Source organism: Molossus molossus, unplaced genomic scaffold (genome assembly GCF_014108415.1).
Source record: "Molossus molossus isolate mMolMol1 unplaced genomic scaffold, mMolMol1.p scaffold_m16_p_4, whole genome shotgun sequence".
Lineage (NCBI taxonomy): Eukaryota > Metazoa > Chordata > Mammalia > Chiroptera > Molossidae > Molossus > Molossus molossus.
In genome coordinates this window covers 67,149,389-67,173,257 of record NW_023425377.1, presented here as the reverse complement: position 1 = coordinate 67,173,257, position 23,869 = coordinate 67,149,389, and the positions used below count along the sequence as shown (strand labels likewise).

The following is a 23,869-nucleotide window of genomic DNA, read 5'->3' as shown; positions in this document are numbered from 1 at the left end:
CGTAGAGGAGAGAGCAGCCCCGAGCTCAGGGGGTGGGTCGCTTATACAGTTTTCTTAGCCCCTGTTAAGGAATTTGGGTTAAGGGTATGCGAGCAAGCAAGCACGTACAGAAGCAGATATTTGCAGTTAGCTGTTATGCCTGAGGGAGCAAGCAGTTTCAGTGTACACAAAGCAATGGTTATCTATACAATGCAGTGGTTATCTGTTGGCAGCTAGTTCTTGCCATTCCCTTAAAATCCAGGGGGCAAGGTCATGCGTTTGTCCTTTACAGACTGTCTATAAATGACAAAACTTAAAGTGGCATGGTGATAGATTTGATTATAATCAGTTGATTTTAAAAAAAAACAAACTTTGCGCCCTGGCCAGTTTGGCTCAGTGGTTAGAGTGTTGGCCCATAGACAGAAGAGTTACAGGTTTGATTCTGGTCAAGGGCATACACCTGGATTCAGTCCCCAGCCTCAGTTGGGGTTGTGCAGGAGGCAGCCAATCAATGTGTCTCTTGCATTGATGTTTCTCTCTCCCCCTCTCTCTCTCTCTCTCTTTCCCTGTCCCACTTTATCTGAAGATAAAACAGTTTAAAAACAAAAACAAAAACCTTTGCTTTTTCATAAGCTATAACATTCCAAGACAATTTCTTGGGAAATGATAATTATTGTAAAATGACAGAATAATATAAAGTTTATATATGCATATTTTTAAATTAATACAAAATGTTAATATATAAAGAACAAATATATGCAAGAGTTTAAAATGTTGCACAACGCTTCTTGGAAGTGTGCATCGAACACTGGAAATAATTAATAAACTTCGAATGTGTGGACCAAAAACATCTGGAGTCCCACTGCCAGACGCCCTCACAAGGAACTGTGAGAACGAGGCGGTGCTGAGTAACCAGAGGAGCGCAGGTTTACTGAGGGAAAGACCTGCTGGGCTACCTCTAAGGAGAACATAGCAACCAGCTCGTCTAGACTAAGGATTTTTAAGCTTAGGTCTGGGGTGGGTGGTCATTCAGCCAAAAAGTCAAGGTTGTCCTTGATTGGTCAGGGCTGGGGTCTCTTGAGTTCTTGATTGGGGGGGGTCTCCTGAAACTTTTTTTTTTTTTAAATCCTCACTCGAGGACATTTTTCCATTTTTTGTACATGCCCTTAGCGGGAACCGAATCCAGGACTCTCTGGTCCACAGGCCAACACTCCAACCGCTGAGCCAAACCGGCCAGGGCTTGAGGCATCAATTTTTTTTTTTTTTTATCCTCACCCGAGGATATTTTTTTTCCATTTTTTGTACAGATAGAGTGGGAGGGAGAGAGAGGAAGGGAGAGAGAGAGAAACATCGATGTGAAGGGACACATCGAGTGGCTGCCACCCGCACGACCAACCAGGGCCGGGGACAAACTGCAACCGAGGCACGTGCCCCTAGCGGGAACCGAACCCGGGTCTCTCCAGACCGCAGGCCGACGCTCTAACCGCTGAGCCAAACTGGCCAGGGCGAGGCATCAATATTAAAGTAAAAGATTTAAGAGGCTTGGGGCAGTAATATGGAAGTTAAGAGCTAACAGGAGCTATTACTTTTGGCTTGCCTGATGTCGCTGACAGGACACCTGGTTCCCCTGGGAGCTCCCTGTTTGAACTTGGCTTTCAATCTTTGCAAGTTTCTCCCTAGGGCAGACTGAAACCTTTAGAATGTCCATTTTAATAGAAGTATATGTAAAAAAATAGAAGTTATTTTATTTTATTTTTTTAGAAGTTGTTATTTTTATTTGGCAAAGCTTCCCATATAATTTCAAGAATTTTAAATAGGTTTAATTAGTTATAATTATAGGGGAGAGAATACATCATTGAGGTCTTCCAGGGCCCATAGGAATAACTAAAAGTTATCTTTCAGTTAAAAAGTCTCTTAAAATTTAAACTTTGGGAAGGATGTCAAATATATTTAACCAAAAGATTATATCATAAACTTTTTGTAAATCTAGGTAAAAATAAACACATATTTTATGGGAATGAACCTGGACAATGGGTCTGGGCTGCCTGCCACTTATTTGAGCCAATTAAGCAGAGACAAGGTTGAATCGTATGTGAGCGTTGATTCCAATACTGATGGCAGTATGGGAGAGCCGGCAGGTCATCCTGTAAAAATCTGCTCTGAACTCCCTTGATAGCTGGTCACCTATATTGGGTAGCTATGTGGAGAAGGGTAGGTAGGCAAAAAAGGAATAATAATGGGTAAAACAGTTATAGGTTACAGGTGTGGGGAAGTAATTCCGACTGGGGAATGTGGGCTGAGGGCTAAGAAGGGTTGTCCGCCTTCAGGGCTCCAAGGTTGTTAGTCTTTCCATGATGTTAGGTAGTTGACCCTTGTTCTCAAATAAGGAGAATGGACAGCATTTCTGAGGTAAACTCCCAGGGTGTACAACTCAGAATGGACTTTCTTTAATCAAAACAAAGCAATCATGATTAACGGGGCAAGCATGTTTAACATTTCTTATAACTATGTTTGGATCCCACTATGATTAGTTCTCTGTTATTCTATTATTCTACCCTGTCCCTTTCTTTTTTAAAATATGTTTTTATTGATTTTTTAGAGAGAGGAAGGGTGATGTGCTGGCATGTTTATAACCCCATAATTGAGGATTGGTAAATTATTGTGCTGCTCCATAATTGATGATTGGGAAAGTCACTGTATGCCCCCTAGCTGAACCTGTTTAGTCAAAATAACCTCAGTAAATTGGAATACTCCCTGAACCAAGAAATTGTTGGGAGCCGGCTACGTGTCTAACAGAGACCATGGAGCCTGGAGGTCTTGAGTCAGAGACTGGATCTCCCCCACAGTCTCAAGGAATTGGACTTGCATTGTGTTTGTGCAGCTCGGGGCTAAGTGTGACCCCATGTACCTTGAAATACCTGGGTGCGCCTGGGTGTTCCTGTTATCTGTAAGGCAGACTAATTCTATACAGCATTGCTGTGGCCCTGGGCATTATATCAAGAAGATCCTATTTTCCTATTTTCACCCTGGCCAGTTTGGCTCAGCGGTTGAGCGTCAACCTGCGGACCAGAGAGTCCCCAGTTCAGTTCCCACTAGGGGCACATACCACAAAAAAAAAAAAAAAAAAAAAAAGAAGATCTTATTTTCTGTAAGGTATAAAAGGCATGTAATAAAGCACATTGGGGCTGATTCCGAAGACTCTGTCACAGGGGTGTTCAGAATCAGACGCCGGCTGGTTAATAAATGGCTCTTATTCGGACTTCAATTCTCTAGTGGCCTTTCTTTGACTCTGTCGCACCACAACATTTGGAGGCCCCAGGCTGGTCTCCGAGAACTCGGGGTCAGTCAGCCCCTCAGGGCCGGCTTTGCTCTCTATTTGGCTTTAATTTGGCTCTGGTGGTCTCTCAGTTCTCTTGTGCCACAACAGTGAGAAAAATAGAAACATCGATGTGAGGGAGAAACATCAATTGCCTCCAGCATGCCCCCCAACTGGGGACGGAGTCCGCAACCTGGACATGTGCCCTGACCGGGAGTCGAACCAGGACCTCTCAGTCCATGGGATGATGCTGAATCCACTGAACCATACCAGCTGGGTTTCTCCTGCCCCTTTCATTCCCTTCTGTTGATTTTATCATTTCATATCCATGAGATTAGTCTTAAATGGAAAATGTCTTGTTGAACTATATATTCCTGGCTATTATATTTTCCCCTTATGGATTTTGGCTTTGATTTTTTTCAAGGAAAAGGGCATCGGGTCTCTTCTATAGACCACCCATGTTTCACTGACTCAATCATAAGTTCAAACCATTGAGTCTCATATTTCAGGAGATGGTGGTGTAGATGATCTCTATAATGAGGCCTATACTGTGTGAGTAAGCAATTAGATAAACAGGGACATAGTTTTACATTCTATGAAACAGAACATAAACATATAGGTTAATGTATACAGTAAATTACAAACCAATTGAGAATATTTCCAGATGTAAGGCTTCTGTTGGAATGAAATCACACAGTACAATCTGATAGATTGTCTGCAGTCAGAACACCTCTGGTGATGCCATCAGGTGCTGAGTCATGTATGACATACACAGACACAGCCTTAAAACTTTGAAGACAGTTAACTGCACTGGAGTTCAGTACCCATGATTGGGCACTGTGGTTTTCATTGAGACATAATTTTTCTCTCCTTAAGAGTAACCTCCTGTTAAAGAGATTGCATCAAGTCTAGTTTAAGTCTGGTTTAATTATTTGCATAAACCCAAGAGAATCACTGTATCAAATTATTGCACAAGCTTTCTCCAATTTACTTTGCTAGAATGTTACTCATTCATAAGGAATCTTTAGGCTGAGCTCTAGCAAGCAGTCAACAGTCAGCCCCTCACGGCAGAGAAGTCAAAGCCACAATTACCTTCAGGTGGTGCCTGGAATATCTGCAGATTTGGGCCATGTCCTCAAGTCCTTGAGGTTCCCAAAGATTCTGAGGTTCTTTTTTGTCATCTTTCAGGAGAGCAACCTTTGTTCTTTATCTGGAAAGCTTACTATGAACCACTTGACCAAGCAAGGTACCAGGCCATGTCTCCAAGGAGGTTTTTCAAAGTCAGTGTTTATTTGGATGTCCTTGAGCAGGAGCTTTAGACAGTACTTTCTTTAGAGCCTCTATAGCTTCTTTCCCTTTGGGGTTCCATTGAATTGGATCCAGTTTATCTGACTTTAATAGGGCATATAGAGGGTGGGCTATTAATGAAAAGTTTGGAACCCATATTGAAAATATCCAGTCAAACCCAGGAATCCTCTAAACTGCTTTCTTCTTCTTAGAAGAGGGAAAGATAAGATTCCCCTAAGTCGCCCTGGCAAGTTTGGCTCAGCGGTTGGAGCATCTGCCAGCAGTCTGGAGAGACCCGGGTTCGGTTCCCGCTAAGGGCATGTACCTCGGTTGCAGTTTGTCTCCGGCCCTGGTTGGGTCATGCGGTGGCAACCACTCAATGTGTCCCTTTCACGTCAATATTTCTCTCTCTCTCCCTCCCACTCTATCTGAACAAAAAATGGAAGAATGTCCTCGGGTGAGGAAAACAAAAACAAAAGAATCGACAATGAATGCATTAACAAGTGGAACAACAAACTGATCTCTCTCTTTCTCTCTCTCTCAAGTCAATAATAAAAAAAAAAAAATTAAAAAAAAAAAGATTCCCCTAAGTCTTTCAGGGTTAATCAGTAGCCCATCTTTGGATATGAGATGGCCAAGGAGTTTTACTTGAGGTAAGCGAAATTGATGCATATCCTTTTGAACCGTGTGTCCCTTTTATAGCTAGCTACTGGAACAGACAAGTTGTGTTTATTTGGGAGTCTAGTAATGTCCTACAGCTTAAAAGTAAGTCATCCACATATTGGATTAGTGTAGAGTCTATAGGAAATTTACCATCATTTATATCAGCTTTTTTTTTTTTTTTTTTATCCTCACTCGAGGACATTTTTCCATTTTTTTGTTCAGGTAGAGTGGGAGGGAGAGAGAGGGAGAGAGAGGGAGATAGAGAGAAACATCGACGTGAAAGGGACACATCGAGTGGCTGCCACCTGCACCACCAACCAGGGCCGGGGACAAACTGCAACCGAGGTACATGCCCTTAGCGGGAACCGAACCCGGGTCTCTCCGGACCGCAGGCTGATGCTCTAACCGCTGAGCCAAACCGGCCAGGGCTATATTAGCTTTTAATATCTGGGGGAAATAGGTCAAACTTTCTGTGTATCCCTGGGACATTACAGTCCAAGTAAATTTTCAGTCTTCCCAGGTGAAGGCAAAGAGATATCAACTGTCTTTTTCTACTGGAATGCCGAAAAGGCACTACATAAATCTATTACTGAAAAATATTGGCAGTCACAGGCATGGCTGATAATAAAGTATGCGGATTTGGAACCACAGAATGTCTGGGAATAAGTAGCTTATTTATAACTTTGAGATTTTGTACAAATCACCATTTTTTCCCTTTTGGTTTCTTTACTGGAAAGATAGGAGAATTACTGGGGCTCATATATAGAATTATATAAGCTCCCCCTTTTTATGATAATTTTAATTTCTCTTAAACTATTAATAAGGAGAAAGGGAAATGTCTTCTCGTAGTACTCAGAGCAGCCCTATGCTTGTATGTGTGTGTGTGTTTTAATCCAAGTTTAGTTTCCTATAATCCTTAAAGTGGACAGACTTCTCTATAGAAATTTTTTTGTGAACATTATCTAACAATTCTGTTGCTTTTGCTTCCAGAAACCAACTGGTATAGGTTAGAGTAGCCAACATTATATGTTCTAACAGTTAAATTTATTGGTGAACCCATCAGGGTCCTGGATAAAATCAGGAATAATTACTGGTTCCTCTCTGGCTGAGATGAGCTTTTCTCCAAAGGGAGCTGTTAGAATTCCTATTCTCGTTTTCCCTTAAGTCAGTGGGGAGTGGTAGTGAAGGAGATAGAAGGGGAAGAAAGAAGTGAGGGGAAGGCAAGTCCAGACAAGAAAGCTCAGAGAGTAAAGGTGCCGACTCTCTTGGCCTGCCAGGGGTCGTCACAATGCAAGGAACTACAAGCAGACACTGCTTGGAGTGAGCAAATGCTTCAGATCTCTGGGTGCCGCCCAATTTATTTGCAAAGTGGTTCCCTAGGTTACTTGGTGTTTTAGGTAATGAAGTCCTTGAGATCTGATCTCTGCTGACCTTACAGCCAAGCCCAGCATACTTCCTGTTTCAGCTGTCTCTCACTGTTTTCAGCGGAGATACAGAACAAACACACTCATGCTTGGGCACTTTCAGGGTGGCTTTCCAAACCCAGCATGCAAACCTTATCCATTCACATGCATACTATACATTCAGGGTGGTGTTCCAGCCCATCACGCATACCTTATCTATTCACATGCATACTATACATTCAGGGTGGCATTCCAGCCCATCACGCATACCTTATCTATTCACATGCATACTTTGATTCTTGGCTGGCCAGGCTGGGAGAATGCATACCTCAAGGTTACATTTTGTTCATCCACCAAACCCCCAACCCTACACGAAGAATAGAGTGGAGGAGCAATAGAGGGAGGAAAATGGGGATGTAGGCATTTATTAGCTTCAAAATAGTTCAGAGACAGTCTCTAAAATTTCTTTAAGAATGTGTCTGTGCTTCTCCTTAGAAGCTTCTAATTTTAGAGCTGGCATTTTTCTAATTTTTGCATAAAAAAAATTAATTTAGGCACCAAGACAACTGCATTTTTGACCATTTAAAGTTGATACCGTTTCTAGTTAAATCTTCACATTTCTGTAAATCACTTGCAAGTAAAGTCTTCCTATCAGGAGTATTAATGAGGGCTGGGGTCTGAGAGTTTCTAGCCTTAAAGGCACAACTTCCCATGTCAATTTTAGGAAGTTTTGTTTGTGTTTTAACCTGCAGAGTCAGAGCAAATTTTCGAGGGATGTTATGTAATGCGTTGAAGTGTGATGCTTATGGGTTAAGCTCCATGAGGTTCTCAACCCCTCGAGTCACATTCAACCCTCTTATATGTCTCAGTTTCTCTCCCAGCGTTCTAAACAACCAGAGGGGCTCAGGGCATGGGTTGAACAAACCTTATGGGTGCTTGACTGGAAGAGCCAGTCAGTTAATTACAGGTGAGTTGCAATTTTCTTGTGGAGCTCCTGCAGGTTGTGACGAATTAATTACCTCTGACACCTCCACAAAGATTCTTTTTTTAACCCTCACCCAAGCAGGAGGGAGAGAGGGAGGAAGAGAGAGAAAGGGAAACATCAATGTGAGAGAGACACATTGAGTGGCTGCCACCCACATGACCCCAACCAGGGCCAGGGACAAACTGCAACCAAGGTATGTGCCCTTCGCCGGAACCGAACCCAGGAACCTCTGTTTGCGGGACGATGCTCTAACCGCTAAGCCAAACCTGCCAGAGCTCCACAAAGATTCTTATTTGCTTAAGAACACCTGAGATTAGGGCTGGAGGGAGGGTGTGCCCCTTATCTTCAGAACTGAACAAGCTCAACTCTCATTTATACAGCGAAGGTTTTTGGTTTTTGTTCAGACTCTCAGAAAGTAATTCCAATTGAAAAGCCTAAGTTAAAAACCAGGCATGCATTTTTTCTCCTTTCGCCTTAGCCTGGGTTCTGTCAACCCTTAACCTTGAGGATTTAAAAATATAATTCAAATAAAGTCAGACCCTTTACCATAAGCAAGGGAAGGTCCTGGGTTGAAGAGACAACTCACTCAAGTTCACCTGATGGATGGGGAACCGGCAGGCTCAGTGGGCCCTTTGCTGGATTTCACCACCGGGTCCAGATCTGCAGGGTGGTCCTGGGTGAGTGTCTTTGGAATCCTGCCGACTATGCCAAGTAAATGTCAACCTAAGAAACATTCAAACCTGCGAAGAATTTTTGTGAGTTTATTTGAGCAAAACTGTCCACAATTGCCGGGAAGAAAACCTCAATAGATTGAGATAATGCTCTGGAGAATAGCAGTTTTGTACCTTATTGAATACATTACAACCGAAAGAGAAGATATAAGTGGGTTACATGAAATCCACTGGTGATAGATTAGGGAAGTGGGAGAAAGCAAAGTGGGGAAACTTCTGGGGTCAAATGAAAAATAAAATGATAGACATACACTTCTTTTACCGAGGTGGGTATAGAATAGTTACCAGTCAACACCTCAACAGTGAACGCAATAACCATGGGGGTTTGTGGTCTCCGCACAGGGAGAGCAGTGCCTGTGCTTTGAGGGGTCTGGGAAAATGTCAGTTACTTTGATGTTGCACAGATATGTTATCGTGGATGCAAAAAGACGATAGACAGTCTCAGTTAAGGTAAAGATTGACCTTTTTCAGGGAAGATGCTGACCTAGGACATGACTACCTGCCATAAACTGCTTCTAGTTATTAAACCTTTTAATTTCAGACCATCCTTTGTGGTTATTTTAGGTCTTTGAGTTTGCAAGGACGCCATGCAGGCCTTCCCTGAGTTTGTCAGGTTAGCATGTGGCCCCTTTTCATCCTCAGCACACAAATAGGGTTCTTCCAGATGCTTCTGTCACCCCCACCCTTCGTATTTCCTTTTGGCAGACCAGGAATGTTCCATGCCCCCATCCAGATCCCAGGGGACTGTTGGTGATAGCGCAGGAGTAATGATGACCACAGTGATGCTGATATTTAGCACCTTCTGGGAGCTAACCATGAGTTGGCAGCTGACACCATCCAACGTTGCAGGCAAGGATGCCAAAGTCCAGGAGTCCCAGGATGGTCAGTAGCCAGGTCAATACATCCTTCCCACAGGGCTACTTCAAGGGCATCAGCCCTCTCAGTCCTCCTAGCTGCTGGACAAGGGGGGGAACGAGCTGTTGTTTTCCTGATTTGGAAGCTGGAGGCACTCAGGCCTGTGGGTCCATGGACCCGGAGCTAGGGCGGGGAGGGCATATGTGTTATGGGCCCGGAGAGGGATTCAGGACTCATCTCCTTGAAGCCTCAGTTTCCGCATTTAAAAAGTGAGAGTGTCTTGTGCAGAATCTCTTTGAGGCCTCCAAGTCAGTGTCAGGCAGGTCCCCATGGTTCTGAAACAGCACAGGGTGAAGAGGGAGTAGGTCCAGGCCCTGAGGGTGTAAGCAGGTGGGACCTTGGCACCTGGTGTTTTTCACCCCCCCACCCACCCCCGCCCATGTATCTTAGCCTCTCTCTCTGCCTTCTTGGCCTCCCCAGTGACAATGACAAAATTTAAACCCTGGGAAGGTTGTTATACATATTTGACCAGAAAATTATATATTATTATTATGAAACAGTATTATTTATTCATTCAAAGTGACAACAAAAGATATTAAACACAAACATAGTTAGGCCCTGGCCGGTTTGGCTCAGCGGTTAGAGCGTCGGTCTGTGGTCCTGAGAGACCCGGGTTCGGTTCCCGCTAAGGGCGCGTACCTCGGTTGCAGTTTGTCCCCGGCCCTGGTAGGTTGTGCGGGTGGCAGCCACTCGGTGTGTTCCTTTCACGTTGATGTTTCTCTCTATATATCTGTTCCTCTCTCTCCCTCCCACTCTACCTGAACAAAAAATGGAAAAATGTCCTCGGGTGAGGATAAAATTAAAAAAAAACATAGTTAGTAAAACTCCATTGCTTTTTTTTTTTTTTGTAATCCTCACCCGAGGACATTTTTCCATTTTTTGTTCAGCTAGAGTGGGAGGGAGAGAGAGGAAGAGAGAGAGAGAAACATCGACCTGAAAGGGACACATCAAGTGACTGCCACCCATACGACCCAACCAGGGCCAGGGACAAACTGCAACCGAGGTACATGCCCTTAGCCGGAACTGAACCCGGGTCTCTCTAGACCACTTGCCGGCGCTCCAACTGGGGCTGGACCTGGGTTCAGTAGAAAATGGATTTTTAAGTAATCAAATATCTGATTAGCATAGCATAACATATAACTATTTCAGTAATATATAGAACCTTTGCTTCCTAGGCAAACACAGGAAAATCTTTTTCCCTTTTGATGACTAGAAAATGACAAAACAAATTCTATATTGGTTCATTTTAGATTTGTTTATGAAAGTAAATGTACTATTTAGTTTACTTATAATTTTCTTTTAAGATTTTTCTTCACAAACCTTTCTACAACTTTTACAATCCTTTTTTACCCATTCAGAAATAACCTATTGTCCAGCCGGTGTGGTTCAGTAATTGAGCATCATCCCATGCACCAAGAGGTCACAGGTTTGATTCCCAGTCAGGGCATATGCCCAGGTTGTGGGCCCAATTCCCAGTGGGGGGCATGCAGGAGGCAACCAACTGATGTTCTCTCTCATCAGTGTTTCTATCTCTCTCTCCCTCTCCCTTCTTATCTCTCTAAAATCAATAAAGAAAAATTTTTTAAAAAGAAATAACCTGTTTTAGAAGAACTTTTTTTCCAAAAAGTATTTTCATACCTTATATTTTCTATCACCAGTTATACTATTTCTTTCTAATTAATTTGAACTTTTAACTCTTAGAAACCTTGATCTGCCCTGGCCAGTTTGGCTCCACGGTTAGAGCATTGGCCTGCGGTCCGGAGAGACCCGGGTTCGGTTCCTGCTAGGGGCGCGTACCTCGGTTGCAGTTTGTTCCCGGCCCTGGTTGGGTTGTGTGGGTAGCAGCCACTCGATGTGTCCCTTTCACGTCGATGTTTCTCTCTCTCTCTCTCTCTTCCTCTCTCTCCCTCCTGCTCTATCTGAACAAAAAAATGGAAAAATGTCCTCAGGTGAGGATAAAAAAAAAGAAACCTTGATCTTCTGTTGTGTGTGACAAGTAAGTGATTAACATTCTTCAGATTGGCAAATACATTCAGTCTTTCAAGAGACGTTTTTCAAATAAAATATAAAATATTCATTAGCAGATCTAAATCCATCCTCTAGCTTCTCTGTAATAAGAAGCCAAAAGTAGGCAAACTCAGATTAATTATAATTTTAGTATCCTGTTATTTTAAAATACCTAGGTATTTGACATTTTAATCATTTAACCCAGCAAACTTTCAAAGCTTAAGTTACCAAAGACTTTGAAAAACTGTGTGTGTATATATATCTGAAAAACTTTATCAAAAACTCTTCATTTTAGCTACATTTATTTATTTATTTTTCTTTATTAATTTGAGAGAGAGAGGAAGGGAGAGGGAGAGAGAGATAGAAACATCGATGAGAGAGAACATCGACTGGCCACCTCCTGCATGCTCCCCATTGGGAATTTGGCCCACAACCTGGGCATATGCCCTGACTGGGAATCAAACCTGTGACCTCTTGGTGCATGGGATGATGCTCAACTACTGAACCACACCAGCTGGGCTATGTTAATAACTTTAAAAAGTATCAATTAAACTTGAATTACTCATATGATTCTTGGTGATTACTGTATTCCTTTAGTGTGCTCACAAGTGAGCTGTTTAATTATCTAGTGTCCTTGGCTGCTTCTAGGACCCTGGAGAAGAGGCATGGGGGAGGGGAGATAGCAGGTCCTGTGGCTTGTTCCTGGGGATGCAGCAGCTCCCAGGCCTCCAGCAGCTTGCATTTATCTTTTATTAATTTTTTTTTTATTCCTCACCTGAGGATATTTTTCTATTTATCATCAGATAGAGTGGGAGGGAGGGATAGAGAGAGACACAGAGAGAGACATCGATGTGATAGAGCCACATTGACTGGTTGCCTCCTGCATGACCGGCCAGGGCCGGGGATGAACCGCAATCGAGGTATGTGCCGTTGACCAGAATTGAACCCGAGACCCATTGGCCAGGACCAGCGGCTTGCATTTAAAAGTACCATTTATTCCCCCTTCACTCTGAAGTGGGGCACTGGCCATATAGCTTTCATTCGCCTGCTGTGCACACTTATAAATATTGAATATTATGCCCTGGCCGGTTTGGCTCAGCGGTTGGAGCATTGGCCTGCGGACCAGAGAGTCCTGGGTTCGGTTCCCACTAAGGGCACATACCAAAAAAAAAAAAAAAAAACCTGCTCTGCCCCATCCCCACTTGCCAACTGCTTTTAAAGGGTAGAGAAACAATGACTATGTGAGAAAGAGAAAAGGCAGTAGTTAGGCAAGAAAAAAATAACAACGGGTAAAATGATTACAGGCAAGAGGGGAGGAATATGGGCTGGGGGCTGCAGGGCTGGTCGCCAGTGAATCGATGGCAGGGATCTAGTGTTCCCATAATCAGGTTGTTAATCTTTCCACGATGTCAGGCAGTCCCCCTTGTCCTCAGATTAGGAGAAGGGACAGCATTCCTGAAGTAAGCTCCTGAGCCACACACCTCCCAGCCAGGTCAGAGTGGGCTTTTCTTTAATCAGAACATAGCGATCACAATTAACATTGTAAAGGATGATTAGTATTTCTTATAACTATGGCTAGTACCCCATTATGATTAGTTCTCTATTATTTTATTCTCTCCCACCCCTTTCAGTTTAGGAACTGTGAAGAGGTTAGTGTGGCTGGACCAAATGAGAGGGGCCGAAGTCCCTGGTGACGGGGAGACAGGAATAGGGAGTGCCTGAGAGAACCCACACCTGGCAGATGCACCCCAAGGGGCTCTTGGCCAATGAAAACATGGCTTTTTTTGTGCACGTTGGAGGAAGTGAGTTCTGGGTGATGGTGAAATCCTACCTGTGCATTGAGGGCAAACAGCCCAGAACAGGATGGCCTGTTCTAGCCACACACTTTGATGAACAATTGCAAGTGACTCTGATGTGGGTGGGGGTGTCTCAGCACTCCCGTGCCCTGATGAGGAATCAGGCTCTCAAAGGGAAGTCAGAGAAAAGAGAGACCACACAACAATGAATTTGATTCTGACCTCTCTGCTCCCTGTTCTCACACCTGCCAGGGCTCCCCCTTGTCCCCCAGGAGACAGTCTCACTTCTCAGCATGGCATTCAAGGTCTTTACAAGGTCTGACCACACATCCCCTAGCCTCAGAAATTACCTGCCTCTGAATTCTACTTTTCAGCAAAATAAACTGTTTATAATTCTTTAAATATGCCTTTCTTTCTTTGCTATGCTTTTGCATTTGCCTTTTCCTCCACCTGAATGCCCTTGGTGAACTCCTACTCATCTTTAAAAGCCTCAGTTTCAATAACCTGCTACTTTCTTTGGCCCAACTCTGATCCCACAGGTGTCTGGATTTGTCTCCCTCAAATTAGGAGCTTTCAAAGGGCCAGGCCTAGGGTTGAGGCTTCTTAGGTTCCTCAGAACCTATTTGTTAAATAAATGAATGAATGAACAGTTTTCATATGTATGTTTTGCGACAAGAGCTGCTGAGACCCTTCTTAGGGCTGAAGAGCCTGGAGACAAAACAAGTTGCTTCTGTGGTAATGTGAGGCATCCACTTGGGACAATTACCTGAGTTCCATTTCCCCGTTCCCCATTTATAAAGTGGGGTGGAGGTTCCCCCAGAGTTTAGACCCTATGAACTTTGGAGTAAGCAGCTGTTTGGGCTTCAACAAGTCCAGTTGTTTTGTTTTACAATGAGACCTAGAGAGGATGGACAGCAGGATCTTGTGTGGGGATCAAGTCTGAGAAGAGCTCCTTGTGGCCCTAGAGTTGCTGTCCAGTCATTTGGAGGAAGTAATACCAAGAGTCATCCCTTCCTTGGTGAAGCCAAGGCTCTATTTTTGCTGTTGTTGTTATTGAAGGTACAAAGATAAAACTTGGTTGAGACAGACGAGATTGATCAGAGACATGAAAAACTTAAACTTGACTTCCAAAAGTGCACTCAAAAAGTATGGCACACACACACCCAAAGCCTCGTGGAATGTGCTTTCTGGGGGTCCATCTGTCCTTCCATAGTCATGACTAGGTTATAGCAGGAACTCTGGCTCCTTTCGGAATAGTTTCACTTTCCTTTGTTTCTCTGGGCTCCCTCCCCACCCCAGAGAGCTGGGTCTAGGGTCCGTCCCTGTCCCGCCCCCTCCCCCACCCCCCAGCTGGATGAATGCGCTGTCACTGGGTGAGCTGCAGGGGGTGAAGCCAAGGTTCTAATCCCAAGGTCTCCCACAGCAGGTGTGGGGTCCCAGCCCCTTCAGACTGTGAGACCCATGAGGACAGGTTAGTGACTGCCTGGGGCACAGCCCACAAAGGCACCCAGCAAGGTTTACTGAGCCAGTGAATCCTCAGCACTCTCAGGCCTGCCGAAAGGGAGGCCCGGGGATTCTTTCTCATGCCAGTCCAGATGTGGGATATTGTGAGGTTGGCAACATTTCCTGACTGAGGTTTCAAAGGACCATGAGTTAGCAGAGAGCTTTGGTGGACAGAAAAGGGAAGCAGATCTTTGATGCATTAATGGAGATTTAGTGTAAGGAGGAGGGGAAGTGAGCCCCATCCCTGACTTGAGTTCTTAACTCTACCAAGAACCTCCTAAGGGCTGGGAGGGTGGAATAGCTCCAGGATCCCTCCTTTTAGGGACACCATAGACTGTGGTGAGAAAAAGTTGAGATGCAGGTAGCCAACAAAGGGTGTTTCATATACAAAGAGTTCTGACAAGTAAAAAAAAAAAAAAAAAAGAAAAATACAAGAAGAAAAACAAGCATTAATGGAATTAATTAAAACTGCCCTGGCCTGTTTGGCTCAGCAGTTAGAACATCAGCCCTGGCCAGTTTGGCTCAGCCCTGGCCAGTTTGGCTCAGCAGTTGGAGCGTCGGCCCGCGGTACAGAGAGACCCGGGTTCGGTTCCCGCTAAGGGCACGTACCTCGGTTGCAGTTTGTCCCCGGCCCTGGTTGGTCATGCGGGTGGCAGCCACTCGATGTGTCCCTTCACATCGATGTTTCTCTCTCTCTCTCTCTTCCTCTCTCTCCCTCCGGCTCTATCTGAACAAAAAATGGAAAAATGTCCTCGGGTGAGGATAAAAAAAAAAAAAAAAAAAAAAAAAGAACATCGGCCCGCGGTCCAGAGAGACCCGCGGTCCAGAGAGACCCGCGTTTGGTTCCCGCTAAGGGCACGTATCTCAGTTGCAGTTTGTCCCCTGCCCTCGTTGGGTCATGCAGGTGGCAGCCACTCGATGTGAACCTTTCACATTGATGTTTCTCTCTCCCTCTCTCCCTCCCACTCTATCTGAACAAAAAATGGAAAAATGTCCTCGGATGAGGATAAAAAAAGAAAAGTAAAGTAAAAAACTAAACTGCCACCCCAAAAGGTTCTATTTTGCCCAGACACTATGAGCTCAATAATATGAGCCATTACTTGGTTGTTTTACCTCCTCTCATGCCTTTCCCCTCTCCAGCCCCTAAATTTGGCTGAGTTGTAAATATTTGTATTTGCTGAGGTGTCTTCCTTTGTTTTGGAGTCCTTGTTTAGAACTTACAAAACATTCCCAGTGAACTGATCCTTAGCCATTTAGATTTTATTTTTTAATGTAATAAATGTATAAATAAAATATAAATAAGCAATAGTAAATCTCATAAATATTCCATATGGTGAATTTATATAAACCTATGTTAAGATTCTTTGCTCACTCCCTGATTCAACTTTTCTGACCATTCTTCATTTCAAGTTCTCTGTTCTGGTTTCTGTTAGTTTAGAGCAGGATTTCTCAATCCTAACAATGCTGACAGTTGGGGCTGTCATCCTCTGTGGTGGGGCCACATAATGTTAAGCAGCATCCCTGGCCTCCACCCACTCCATCGCATTCACTGTGCCACACCTCCGCCCCACCCAAGTCATGATAACCAAAAATGTCTCCAGACATTGCCAAGTGTTCCTGAGGGCAAAATCTCTCATTTTCATGGGTCCTTAATGGCTTGGGAGGTGGGTGGGTCTCCAGCCACCCATGTAGCCAGGAGAATGCTCTGGCATCTCTAATCTGATTTACTCTTTGGTGACTCAGTCATTTTACCATAGCTCATGAGGTCTTTCCCATCCTTCGAGGTGAGGGATCTGCCAAGTTTGACCAGAGGGCTTCTTTGTCATTGCCTCCCTGGACTTAGGCTGCTCTTCAGCTCAGAAAGATGTCCTTCTAGGGATTCAGTTCATTCTTGTGTCACATTCATCAGTTCACAATCTCATCCCAAGATAATTTGCCTTTTTGGATCTCCCAGACCTGTCTGCCAGAGTGGACTCCCCGGGGACTGGCAGCCACAGCAATAAGGGATGCCACAGCAATAAGACAGATTCTGTGCCACCTGCAGGCAGGGTCCGGCAACAGCTCAGGCTCTACCAGCTCATTCCCACCGAAGGGCGAAGGGCGTTTGCATTAGTTGTTCCCTCCCCTGGGACACCTTCCCCCAAACCTCAGTCATGCTGGCTCCTCCGCACCATCACATCCCAGCTTAAATGTCTTCCAGATCTCAAAATCCACGCCTGCCACCGGACTCCATTTGCTCCCTTGTCTTTTGTCATCTTGTATCATCTCATTGAGGTTTTTGTCCCCCTTGTGAGTATGGGTTCCATAGTGGCAGAGACATTTAGGTACTTTGTGCCTGTTCACCATTGTGTCCCCAGCTCCCAGGAGGTGGTGTACAGACACAATAAATATCGACTTCTATGAATGAATGTGTAAATTCATTCTGAGAGTCAGTATCTTTTCAGATGCTGTGGCAAGATAGCATTCATTCATCATTCACTCTACATGCCTGAGGACCCACCAAGCACCTACTATATAACGAGCACTGTCTGGGAGCTGGGGATAAAATGATGAACACAACAAGTCACATGGAGCTTATGTTCTGGTAGAGGAAATGGATAAGAAACACCACCTTTAAAAAGTTTTATTATATATTTTGGGAGGTGGAAAGTTCTGTGGAAGAAAGAACGGGTAGAATGGGTGGGGATCAATGAGATGGTGTGTCCTCAGGAGACCTCCCTGAGAAGGGGACATCTGAACAAAAACAGGAAGGAAGTGGAAGATCTGCGCGAAAATCTGGGGGAAGCATGCCGGGCAGAGGAAATGCCTGTGCGACGGTCCTGAGGCAGGACTGTGCCCATCATGTTTGGGGCTAAGATCCCCACAACACTTTTACATAAGGTTCATTCCCCTCATTTTACATGGAGGCTCTGAGAGGTGTAGCTTCTTTCCCAAGGTCACACAGTGGGACCTGTGGGATGGGAACTGAATCCCATTTCTGGAAGACATCTAGCTGGAGAGGTCTCAGTCAGACCGTGTGCAGGGACAGAGATGGGTACATTGGGGAAGCTGACACTGTCCCCAGTACAGCACCCATTTTTGGCTCTATATGGAACCAGGAAATCACTCTCTTGCTTGCCCTCTGGGCAATAGCTGCGTGGGGTCACTTGGGGGAGGAAGGTCCCACCAGAACCCCCTGACTGCCCTACACTGTTCCAGGTATCAGTGGGGAGAACGAGAAGACCCCAGACTGGCACGAACATCCTGAGGTAGGCTGAGGTAAGTGCTGAGGTTCACATAATGCTCGTTGAATGACTACTTAGGGGCCTGGTGCTGAGAGTTCCCTTCACACCTGCACAGCCCTGTGAGTAGGGGATTGTTCAGATGCCCCCTTTACAGCTGAGGAGACTGAGGTCCAGGGTATGAAAAGCACACCGCCAGGAAGTGATGGAGTCAGTATTTAAACCCAGGATTTAGGCTCCAGAGTCTGCACAGCCCTGCGATAAGCCAGTAAGTGTTGGCTGAATGGCTAAAATCTGCCTTGGGTCTAATCCAGCACTTTCATGATGCACTGGAAAAATAGATCCTCAAATTTAGGGCTGAAAATAGCACAGACACCACCTTCCTAGACGAAAGGACATTCAAGGAGTCTAGGAGAGCCTGGGAAAGGGACCTAGAAGGGAGACTGAGGGTTCTGCCTAGATATGGGGAGGAAGAACTCCCAGGAGGAGACATTAGAGCTGGGGTTTTGAAGTTTGAATAAGAGTTTGCCAGAGAGCAACTTAATGAATTTACTTTCATTCATAAATGTATTCATTCAAACACTCCTTGCTTCCCCCATGTGTCTACCTCATGCTGGCTGATACCAGGACCCCTAGTCTTAGGAAGACAGTGCCAGACACAGACACCCCCATGGGATCAGGACTGAGCCAGAGCAGAAGACAGAGCTAAAGGTACCAAATAGGGAACCAGGATTCTTCCTGAGGGGTCAAAGAGAACTTCCTAGAAAATCAATTTTTGAGATTAATTTTTTTTTAATCATCACCCGAGGACATATTTCCATTTTTTGTTCAGATAGAGTGAGAGGGAGAGAGAGGAAGAGAGAGAGAAACATCAACGTGAAAGGGACACATCTAGTGGCTGCCTCCCGCATGACCCAACCACCTCACCTGAAAATATTTTTTCCATTGACTTTTAGAGAGAGTGGAAGGAGCCTGGCTGGTGTGGCTCAGTGGATTGAATGTCATCCTGTGTACCAGGGGATTGCCAGTTCGATTACCGGTCAGAACACATGCCTGGATTTCGAGCTTGATCCCTGGTGGGGGACCCACAGGAGGCAGCCAATTTATGTTTCTCTCTCTCTTTCCCTCGTCCTTCCTCTCTCTCTAAAATCAATAAAAATGTATTTTTTTTTTTAAAGAGAGACTAGAAGGAAAGGGTGGGGGGAGAGAGAGAGAGAAACATCAATGTGAGAGAGACACACCCATTAGTTGCCTCCTGCACGTGCCCCAACCAGGGCCAGGACCAGGGAATCAAACCCTCGACCCTTCAATGCTCGGGCCAGTGCTCTAACCATTGAGCAGCACAGGCCAAGGCTCTGCAGCAGTTTTTTTTTAATCCTCACCCGAGGACATTTTCCCATTTTTTGTTCAGGTAGAATGGGAGGGAGAGAGAGGAACAGAGAGAGAGAGAGAAATATCGACGTGAAGGGACACATCGAGTGGCTGCCACCCGCACAACCGACCAGGGCCGGGGACAAACTGCAACCGAGGTACGCGCCCTTAGCGGGAACTGAACCTGGGTCTCTCAGGACTGCAGGCCGACGCTCTAACCGCTGAGCCAAACCGGCCAGGGCTTTTTTTTGGTATGTGCCCCTAGCGGGAACCGAACCTGGGACTCTCTGATCCGCAGGCCGATGCTCCAACTGCTGAGCCAAACCAGCCAGGGCTCTGCAGCAGTTTTAACACCTGCCTGCTGATGTTCCCATGTGTGCTACGCCACGCCCCAGGCCCGTGCCTTTGTTTACTCCCAGTGACTAGTGAATGCACGAATTTACTAGACCTATTCAGTATAAATTTAAAATTACTGTAATACAGCCCTGGCCAATTTGGCTCAGCGGTTAGAGTGTCGGCCTGCGGTCCAGAGAGACCCGGGTTCGGTTCCCGCTAAGGGCATGTGCCTCGGTTGCAGTTTGTCTCTGACCCTGGTTGGGTCATGCGGGTGGCAGCCACTCGATGTGTCCCTTTCACATCGATGTTCCTATCTCTCTCTTCCTCTCTCTCCCTCCTGCTCTATCTGAACAAAAAATGAAAATATATCCTTGGGTGAGGATAAATAAATAAATAAATAAATAAATAAAATAAAATTACTGTAATACATATAGAAAACTTTTCTGTGAAATTAAACTTTTCAAATATACTTAATTTTAATTGCACAAACGTACCTACATAAGTAAAAACAGGCAAACTAACTAATTTGTCAATTCTTTTACATACACATTTAGAAAAGCTACTTTATTATATAATGGACTTTCAGCTTTAATGGGACACCCCCTGGTCTGAATCAGTCCATTATATCGAGCTTTTACTGTGGTCAAGAAGAATGGGTGATGGTTTTTCAGAATCCCAGAGCTCAGAGCTTCCTAGATGGGCAGGTGAAAGGGAAGCAGGAAAGATGCCAGCAGCTCTCAGTTGGTAAAAGGGGAGTTCTCTGCCTCCCTCTGGGCAGCTCCTGGGCTATTTCTGAAGCAGGGACATAAGGAGGACCAGGCTGGACATGGAGGGAGGGGATTCTGGGCATACTGAGTCTGGGGGGCATTCCTGTGCCTTGGTTTTCTTTCTTTCTTTTTTATTTTTATTTTTTTTTCTTTATTGATTTTAGAGAGAGAGGAAGGGAGACAGAGAGAAAGATAGAAACATCGATGAGTGAGAACATCAACTGGCCGCCTCCTGCATGCCCCCCACTGCGGATCAGGCCCACAACCTGGGCATGTGCCCTGAATGGGAATTGAACTGGCGACCTCTTGGTGCCTGGGTCAATGCTCAACCACTGAGCCACGCCGGCCAGGCATGTGCCTTGGTTTTCTTTGTAAATATGGAATCTCTAGCAGGGCCTGAACAACTGTCAGAGTCAAGCTGGGTTGGGGTGCTAGAGGAGATGGGCCATAGGGGACTAGGTGGGAGTGAATTCCAATATTTTACCAACCTGAGCAACCTGTATGCTGCAACTAGGTGTTGGGGTCCACAGGTGGCTCAGGAAAAGTACTTGGACCATCCTGGATCTTCAGTGAATGTTATTCTCCAGAGGAGCCGCCCTGGGAATGCCCTTGGAAAGCCCTTGGACCAATCCCAAACCTGGAGACCATGATGAGACGTTTCCAGACCCCTCGGACAATGGTGGTCCTGGCTGTGGTCCTCTGCACCCTCACTCTCCTCTTCCTCCTCCTCAGTCTGCACATGTCACCATGCCCTAGCAGGTGTCTGAAAGAGCCGCTGGGCACCCCCAAAGCTCTGACCTGGCCCCCTCCGCTCACCTTCCCCCCATCCACCCCCTGCCGGGCCAACACTTCTATGGCCAAACTGGCCGACTTCAGCCGGCTGCCACAGCGTGTGCGTGACTTCCTGCTGCACAAACACTGCCGGGACTTCCCTCTGATGCAGGACCCCCCACTGAGCAAGTGCAGGCAGCCAGTTTTCCTGTTATTGGTCATCAAGACATCTCCCAGGAATTACGAGCGCAGGGAGCTGGTGCGGCGCACTTGGGGCCGTGAGCGGAAGGTGCGCGGCGTCCAGTTGCGCCGTCTCTTCCTGGTGGGTACAGCCCCACAACCGCAGGAGGCCCGCAAGGTCAACCAGCTGCTAGCAATGGAGGCCAGGATCCATGGCGACATCCTGCAATGGGACTTCTATGACTCCTTCTTCAACCTCACACTCAAGCAGGTAGGCTGTGGGAAGTCACCTGATCAGGGCCACCTGTCCTTCCTGCCCAGATAGCCACCATCTCTGAGGAGCCCAAGGGGACCAGCAGACCCCTCCCCCCTCCCCACCCCCTCTACTGTCCTCATGACATCTGAAGTCCTTTTTCTCTAGGGGAGGCAGGGAGAAAGCACAGGCTGACCAGAGTTTACAAGCCTGGCTATAGGGGCCTGATGACCCAGGATGAAATTCAGGTTCTGTGTTGCTCTTGCTAATGGTTCACCTCTCTGTGCCTCAGTTTCCTCATCAGGGAAATTGGGATATTAATTGGACTCATTCACCTCTGAGGGCTGCTGTAAGGATTATGAGATGATATTTAGAAGGCATCTGGACCAGTGGCAGGCTCTCAAATAACATTGGCAATGGGGTGGAGGGAGGCAGGTACTGAACAGAACACACCTTGTTTATTTGGTCTGGTTCTGTCTCCCCATGAGGCCCAGTCTGTGCAGTGGATACTCAATAAAAACTTAAAAAGAAATCCTCACCTGAGGACATGCTTAGAGAGAGGAAAAGAGAGAGAGAGAGAAGAGAGGGAGAGAGAAACATTCATCAGTTGCCTTCTGTATGCTTCTGATTGGGGATCAAACCCACAACCCAGGTACGTGCCCTGACTGGGAATCGAACTGGCAACCTTTTAGTGCACAGGATAACGCTCAACCAACTGAGCCATTTTGGCTGGGCAATAAAGATGTTTTTGATGGACAAGAACCCATGACAGGTATAAAGAATCCACATGCAGAGGAGGAACTGGAGACTCAAGGATCCATGCAGGTTGGGGCCAGCTGAGTAGAGACCCAATGCAGTTTCCTGCTCCTAGTAGGTACAGACTGGTCTAGATTCAAGACCTCAAGGTGTTGCTTCTGTGTTATGTGACCTTGCTCAAGGCACTATGTCTGGACAGCTTCTATTTCCTCATCTGTAAATGGGATTGAAGACCGCTTCCTATGTTTGCATTAGGGATTCAAAGCAGGTCAGGCCCTGAGGACAGTACCTGGCAGGCAGCAAAGGTTATTATGGAGGAATCTGAAGACAAAGCAAGCAGAGGGCCAGGAACTGTCAATATACCATGTTCTTTTTAATCCTCACCTGAGGACATTTTTTTTTGTTGTTGTTCAGTTAGAGTGGGAGGGAGAGAGAGAGAAAAACATTGACATGAAGGGACATATCGAGTGGTTGCCACCCGCACCACCCAACCAGGGCTGGGGACAAATTGCAACCGAGATACGTGCCCTTAGTGGGAACTGAACCCGGGTCTCTCTAGACCGCAGGCTGACGCTATATACCATGTTCTTAACACAAAACACCAAAGCACATGGTAAACATTAATTTAACAAATGAATCTAGCCCCTATGAGCATTGAGCCCACAATGTGTGCTGGGAACTTGGCATGGGTAGGAGACACAGACTCCACCCAGGGGGAGCTCAGAGTCTGGTGAGGGAGGGGGGTAGGTTCAGTGATAAACACACAAGTAATTATATAACAGAAGCACTTGGCCGTGCAAAGTGGGAATCACAATAAATGTAAATGCGACAATTTTGTTGGTGCTTTACAGAAAATTATCTCTATGGATTCCCAGCAATCCTACAGGCAGGTCCTTAGATGAGGCCTGAATGGAAAGTTGGAAACTGAGGCACAGAGAGGAGCAGTTGGTTGCTGAGGTCACCCCACAGCCTTGAACCCAGGCTGGGTTGACTGGGGATACATCCTCCCCTGGGCTTGATGGGCTGGGGCGGCCATCCTAGCCCTTAAGCCCACATACCTTATCCACCCACCTGCAGGTACTCTTCCTACAATGGCAGGAGACTCGGTGCACCAACGCCAGCTTCATACTTAATGGGGACGACGATGTCTTTGCACACACAGACAACATGGTCTCCTACCTGCAGGGCAACAACCCTGATCACCATCTCTTTGTGGGGCATCTGATCCAATCTGTGGGCCCCATCCGGGTCCCAGGGAGCAAGTATTACGTGCCAAAAATAGTGACACAGGAGGAGCACTACCCACCCTACTGTGGAGGTGGTGGCTTCCTGCTCTCCCGCTTCACAGCTGCTGCCCTGCGTCTGGCTGCCCGCACCCTAGACCTCTTCCCCATTGATGATGTCTTCCTGGGCATGTGCCTGAAGCAGGCGGGCCTGAAGCCCACCTCACACAGTGGTATCCGCACTGCCGGCATTTGGGCCCCCTCGGGACGTTTGTCCTCCTTTGACCCCTGCTTCTACCGGGAGCTGCTGCTGGTGCACCGCTTCTTGCCGTATGAGATGTGGCTCATGTGGGATGCACTGAGCCAGCCCAACCTCACCTGTGGCAAGCGAATGCAGATCTATTGA

The 23,869-nt window shown here is 46.0% G+C and overlaps 1 protein-coding gene across 1 annotated transcript; it reads left to right on the top strand.

Annotated features, from left to right (window-relative positions):
* Nucleotides 1-20,926: 20,926 nt before the first annotated feature.
* On the top strand, nt 20,927-23,869 carry B3GNT3 (UDP-GlcNAc:betaGal beta-1,3-N-acetylglucosaminyltransferase 3). The gene is made up of 2 exons (XM_036242081.1): nt 20,927-21,502; nt 23,318-23,869. Exons 1-2 carry the CDS (start codon nt 20,927-20,929, stop codon nt 23,867-23,869), a joined length of 1,128 nt encoding a protein of 375 aa, XP_036097974.1.

Coding starts and splice junctions, on each gene's coding strand:
- B3GNT3 (XM_036242081.1), top strand. CDS start 20,927: ATGATGAGACGTTTCCAGACCCCTCGGACAATGGTGGTCCTGGCTGTG. Junction 21,503..23,317: donor TCAACCTCACACTCAAGCAG/GTAGGCTGTGGG, acceptor ACCCACCTGCAG/GTACTCTTCCTACAATGGCA.